Source organism: Hibiscus syriacus, unplaced genomic scaffold (genome assembly GCF_006381635.1).
Source record: "Hibiscus syriacus cultivar Baekdansim isolate YM2019G1 unplaced genomic scaffold, ASM638163v2 tig00110482_pilon, whole genome shotgun sequence".
Taxonomy (NCBI): Eukaryota; Viridiplantae; Streptophyta; class Magnoliopsida; order Malvales; family Malvaceae; genus Hibiscus; species Hibiscus syriacus.
The window spans coordinates 3,292,251-3,298,887 of NW_024062758.1; the positions used below are offsets into that span (position 1 = coordinate 3,292,251).

The 6,637-nt window shown below is 35.5% G+C and overlaps 1 protein-coding gene and 1 pseudogene across 1 annotated transcript; one reads left to right on the forward strand and one right to left on the reverse strand.

Moving 5' to 3' along the window:
* Positions 1 to 335: 335 nt before the first annotated feature.
* LOC120129057 lies at positions 336 to 4,108 on the reverse strand. The gene is made up of 8 exons (XM_039146663.1): positions 3,608 to 4,108; positions 2,514 to 2,661; positions 2,254 to 2,404; positions 1,983 to 2,108; positions 1,789 to 1,869; positions 1,295 to 1,487; positions 937 to 1,207; positions 336 to 726 (listed from the first exon to the last, which is right to left on the reverse strand). Exons 1-8 carry the CDS (start codon positions 3,803 to 3,805, stop codon positions 488 to 490), a joined length of 1,407 nt encoding a protein of 468 aa, XP_039002594.1. The 5' UTR covers positions 3,806 to 4,108; the 3' UTR covers positions 336 to 487.
* On the forward strand, positions 4,089 to 6,029 carry LOC120128666 (annotated as a pseudogene).
* Positions 6,030 to 6,637: the final 608 nt, after the last annotated feature.

Here is a 6,637-nt window from a genome sequence, read left to right on the forward strand (position 1 = left end):
TCATCACTTTTTTCATCAAAATGTTTCATTTCATCACCTTCATCTTTCCGTGTTGCTCTGGCATGCTGGCTTGCCTAAAAAATTTAGCTGACCCTATTTCCATATGTAGTGGGATAAGGGAGAGGTAGGGTAGTAGACTGCTCCCAACGCCAGGTTAAGAGCAACTTCCGTGAAAGTCTTCCGTTATGAATTGCCCTCAGTGGGACTCGATCCCATGACCACAAGGTTAAGAGCCTTGTGCTCTACCAAACTGAGCTAGATGGGCAATTCAACCGCACAACCCTGGAAATGCCCTTTTATGCCCTCCCTTATTCGCATCACATACACGCGCTATATACATGATGAGATCATTTAGAACACAAACTAAATGAATTTCTGATACAATAACAGTTAATAATGGTAAAGTTCCATGAGAATCACAATGCCCTCATTCACAAACAAACTCAACTAATATTACATTAATAAAATCCTAATCAAAGTCAGACCATTAGTTAGACCATACATGAACTAGACCGAGCCTGTTACCCGTATAAATCTCGTTGCGTTCTTCATCATAGAAAAGGGCAGTGATATCTTCTAATGCTTCTGCAACCGTGCTTCTAATTCTTGAAGTATCGCTCTGTGTTTTCGAACTGCAGCTGCATTGTTTTTCCACAGGTAAACTATTGCTAGCCCTTATTTTAGCAAGACATTTCCCGGTCAATATATTGCTGATATTAATGGAAGCTGCCACAACCCATAATCAAATTCATTAGTCGCACAACGGTGAAACAAATACAAATGATCATTTCCAAACTTCCTATGTTTCTAAATAACTATACAATGACATCCCCTCCTGTTATACAATTGAAGGTTGATTTCTACTTTTTATTTCTATAATCTTTATGTTAGCAATACATCAGAGCAAAGTAAGAAATTTGAAGAGAGAATACAAACCGTTTCCTTCAGATAATGGATCATCAGAATCAGCCTTGCAGTACGAGATAATAAGATCTTGATCACTTGTGATGTATATATTATTAGTGTTGCAGTCAGGATGCCACAAGAGGTGATCCTCAAATGAAGTTACAAGTTCTCCACGGAAATTCCACACAGCCACTGTCCGATTTCTAAATGTAAGGAATAACTGGTTCTCATACAGAAATATAAAAGCTGATGGGGTCATAAACTCATTTTTACTAACTTCTGTTAGCTCAGAATCGCGGACCTGCACAATTACAATTTAAGATTTTTTTTAGCTTCCGAACTTTATAGTTTAAGAATGGAATAAATGAATACTCACAACGATACTTACATCAAGAATCTGGAGGTTTTCATTTTCCTGCTTCACAAGAAGCTTTTCATTGAACTGTTCAATGAAATCCACCTTCTTATTCCGGTGAAGAAGATGACTAAAAGATTTGAGAACGGTACCATCCTCTATGGAAAGAATCTTAAGAGGAACATGACCACCAACTTTAGAGAAAATTAATAACATGATCCCTGGACTGTAAAATGGAAATGATGGAAACGAAGTCAATTACATAAAGTGACACCATTAAAGTAAAAAAGTTAAGGCACCATTTGGTTGTTACTATTGGTACCAACTTCTTATCTCCATTACAAAGGCAAAAGTTTATTTGGACTAGACAACACTGATACTTATAAAAAAGAAAGTTCTTTCAAGAATAAAATGCATAATGTATAAACAGTTGATACACGTTCAAGAATAAAAAAGCTTTCGTTTTCTATCAATGAATGAATCTTTGTTGTCGTAGGAAGATATAACCATCATGAAAGGATCATTACCTGATTTTAATCTCTTGAACATTTCTATCTGATATGGAGTATAACATTGTGTAATTTTTTAGGTCAAACACCTTGTATATGCTGAGGACAAGACAAAAACAATATATATAATATATCAAACTCAGAAATCTAGTTAACTGATTATTATAGTTTAGCACAAAAGGACATTCAAATTTCAATAGGTGAGTACTTACCTATCCTGAGCAGAATAGGTGAGCACCTTCCCGTTTACATCATCAAACTCAACAAAACCAGGCCACTTCAGTGACTCGGATTCAAAAAGAGCAAAACCAGCATTGGGTTGGCCTCTTCGTATGTATCTGCCCATCAAACAAAATTGTTTCAGAAACAAAGGGTGCCCAAATGCAGTATTTCATGTTTTTCTTTATTTTTCCCTTGTTTATCTTTTCAGATCAAATTGGGATAAGACAATGGTTCTAAAGAGGTTAAAAAGGATGGGCATACTCAATCCTTGTGCTTCTGCATTTCAGAGAGCTGAAATTGTCTGATGCGTAAACTGAGACTGTGATGAGCGAGTCATTGTTTTTATTATAAAACAAGCTTCGTATAACTTCATCAGCAGTGACATTTAGAAAGCATATTCTATGATTAGTTTCTGCATCCAAAAGCAATAAGTATCAATATCCCCAATTTAATTCTTGATGCAGATAGAAAGATGAAAAGGCCATCGAAAACATGTTTAGAAGGTAAAGCACAGTTCACACCTCGACTAAATGCTGCACATACACCAGATTGGGCAAGACCAAAGACAATGTCCCGTGCAGCTACAATCTCTATAATCTTTGATCTCTTCCTCAGAAATGGTAATACCATTGAACAATGTCCTTTTGGATCATGAGTATCATATTCCTCCTATGTATACATATGCAATATGTCACCAACAGCAATTTAATAAGAAATCTCAACAAGACCAGCAATGAAAAGATCTGCCCGTGGCTACGCAAGTAACAGACCACCTATCGACTTTCAAATTAATCCTTTTGCTTGAAAGACTTCAAGCGAACCAAAGGGAAAGAAATGTCCTCTACCTTCCTACTTAATGTAGAAATAAGTACAAATATCACAGTTCAACCAAAGATGAACAGGTTTAAAAGGATTTTATCATAATTGTCTGAATACCAGAAAATAGAAATGAAGAATCTAAGTTTACAATCAACCTATGTATTCAAACTTATATTCTTATTGTAATGAAGAATCTATATTTGAACCTTTGTAGTCTTCATGGTCGTATTATGATTCTGAAATACGCTTTATCATTCATGGAAATAGTAAAATCGACATCGGGAATCTTTTTTACACAAAATTCCACCATTTAAAACTTTTTTCTTTTGCTATTAATCATATTGAAAACTTAAACAGTCATAAATATAAATATCAATACATTTTAAAGAACTACAAAACTGAATCAGGTTTGTAGCAATAGTAAGGTAACATTGAAAGGGTGGGGTGCTAAACTCTAGTCATCTACTATGTACCAAAGCTGTAACTGTGATTGGTGTGTAAACTAGTTTAAACAGAAATTATGAGTATCAAACTAAGTTGAACCCTAATAATGCAAAGGTAGAGCTTCCTTTTTTTTCCTATTGCAACTATTGTTTAAATGGTCAATTTTCTTTGAGTTGTAATCAAGAAAGCCTGAGAACCTCAACTTAGATCTTATATTCGAAAGCTGATTTCTGACGTAAATTGAACATAAAAAGAAAACAAATCGAACTTTAATTGCAATAGTAAATAGAGGGAGAAAATTGAGCAATAATGAAATAATTAGAGTAGGGTTAGGTTAAATAAAAGAAAGAACCTGCAAGCGGATGTTGCGGAAGCGCTCCTGAGCGTCGGTGATGGAGAAAGCACGGTGTCGTTTGGAACAAATTTCTCTTCGCTGAAGCTTCTTGACGCTGTTAACAAAGCCATCCGCTCTCCCTCTCTTCTTCGATGCGACTATTCTCCGTCCACTGCAAGGCCTTGGGCTCACCGCTAATCTCCGCCCGCCATCCATAACTTTTTTGGTTTTCTCCTTTGAATCTAACTAAGGTCTTCGAAAAACCCGAACTCCGAAAATACCCAATAGTCGCTGGTGGTTGTTGCCCAGGGACTTAAGCTCCCACCAAACTAACAGTCCTCCTTCTCGCCTAAACCCTACGATTCTAGGGCTTGCTTGGTAATACTATGAAACCCAAGCGATAATCTACTCCTTTGCAGAAGACAAAGATTGTTTTTTTCTTGTCTTGTCTTCTCTTCCTTCTTATCTTTTCTCCTTTCTGTCTCGGATTCCCGTTAGCATGCCGTTCGATCTCCTTTTTCAATTTTCGAATTGAAGTGAATAACTTAATAAATAAATACAAGGATTTTTTTCAACAGTGTTTGTATGGAATTAGAATTTGAATTTATAAAGTAAAGTTTGAATACTTAGTAGGCAATCTAAATTTATACAATATCAATTGTAAAAAAAATTAAGGGTAAAGTAAATAAATAATACTTAAATTTTTATAATGTTTTCATTTTAATCACCAATTTTTAAAACTTATAATATAATTATTGAACTTTAGTTCGTTTTAATTTCTTTCCCTATCGTCAACCTTTCATTAATTATTAGGGATGGCAACTCAACCCGAATCTGACGGGTTCCGACCCGACTCGACCCGATCGGGTCGGATTTTTTTTAAAAAAAAATTGGGTTTGGGTCGGGTCGGGTCGGGTTTTTTTTAAATGTACTGTTCGGGTCGGGTCGAGTTTAGGGTGAAAAAAATCCGACCCGACCCGAAAAATATATATAATTTTATCCTATATATTTAGGGATAATTACAATAATGTCCCTCCATATATAATTTTTTTCAATTAAGTCACTGTTTTCATTGAATAAATTTTTTATTATTATTATTTCGGGTCGGGTCGGGTCGGATTTCTAAGTCATATATTCGGGTCGGGTCGGGTGAAACCTTAATTTCGTCGGGTCGGGTCGGGTCACGGGTGAAAAACCCTTTCTTCTCGGGTCGGGTCGGGTGGCCCAAAAACCCGACCCGACCCATTGCCATCCCTATTAATTATACCGACGAGATAGTTAACCTACGTTGACCTTCTTTTTTATTAACGTGACAGTTAACTCTCTTTTTAATTGGGTTTTGGAGACTGATGGGGGAGACTTAGCTCCAAATCATATAATCGGATGTTAGGTATTCTGGGTGTCAATGGATTGGTTGAGGAGTTTTGGGGTTTAGTCGATATTATGAAGAAGAAAGGATACGGAATCTCTGGTGTCGCGCGTGACACAGTTGCTTTGAAGTTTGAGAAAGAAGGGTTGTAGAGCGATTTGGAGAAATTGAGAAGGGTGTTTGCTTCATGGTCTGCTTACAATACAATTGAGAAGGGTGTTTGCTTCTGGGTCTGCTTACAACACAATCGAAAAGGTTTGTTCTAGGGTGTGTAAAATTATTAAGAACAAGTTGTGCGGGTGATGATGTTGAAGAGCAATTGCTCGATCTAAATGTTACATTTTCGAATGATTTGGTGAAAAGGGTATTGGAAAATCTTGCTTCAGAGCCAGCAAAAGCTTTGATATTTTTTCGATGGATCGATAAGCGTGGTTTGGTGAAGCATGATGAGCGGAGTTATAATGCCATGACGAGATCTTTGGGGAGGGAAGATTGCATTGATAGGCTCTGGAAGGTTGTTGATGAAATAAGGAGCTTTGGGTATGAAATGGAAATGGAGACTTATACAATGTTTTTGAGCACTTTTGTAGGAGGAAGAAGATCGAAGAAGCCATGGATTTTTACGAGTTTGCAATGGTCGGTTCCCATAAGCCTTCTGCGAGTTGTTCTACCTTTCTGTTGAAGAAATTAGTGGTGAGTAAACAATTAGACATGCATATGTTTACAAGAGTTGTGAGGACTTTTGTGGAGAGTGGGAATGTCTTGACAGATTCCATGGCAGATTCAATTATCAAATCTTTGACTAATGTTGGTAGACTTGAAGAATGCAACAAGGTTCTAAAAATAATGGAGGAACACAGCCGGTGGTAATTTGCAATCTAAAATCACATTTAGTCTTGCTAGTGCTGGTAAAAAGGATGACACTGCTGAGTTTATAGATCGTGTTGAAGCATCAAATACCAATTTAGATCACAAGGCATGGGCATCTTTAATCGAAGGGTGTTGTGCCGCCGGGATTTTGAAATAGTATCAACTTATTTCAAAAATATGATTGAAGAGAAGAATGGTTAACTGCCACATCAGCAAAAAAACGTTAACGGAGGGTTAATTGCGACCTTAACAAAAACTAAAGGAAGATAACGGCAGGGACAAAAATAAAAACAAACTAAAAGTTTGATAATTATATTGTAAGTTTCAATAGTTGAGTGATCAAAATGCAAGTACCCTAAAAATTAGGGGAATATTTGTAAACTTTACCCTAAAGTTAATTCATTATATGTTTTTTTTTTAAATTACATCGTGTCAGCATACTATGCAGGGTAAATTATATGTTTAGTAATTAAACTATTAATTTCTTCTGTTTTGGTACTAAACTTTATTTTTTCAAAAGTATACCTAACGTTTATTTTAAGTTTCAACTCAGTACCCACAGTTAAAAAATTAACATAATTATTGACAACAACGTGTTAATCTTTTTTATTTTTTCAATGATAATATGACATTATTTTATTGTGATATGTCTATATCAACGGTAAGTTTTTAATGGCATGATATTAAAATGAAGCTTAAATTAAACGTAAGGTATGATTTTGAAAAATAAAATAAAATTTAACTACCAAAACAAAACAAAAATAATAATTTAAATATAACTTACCTTAGTATTCATTATCGATGTACAT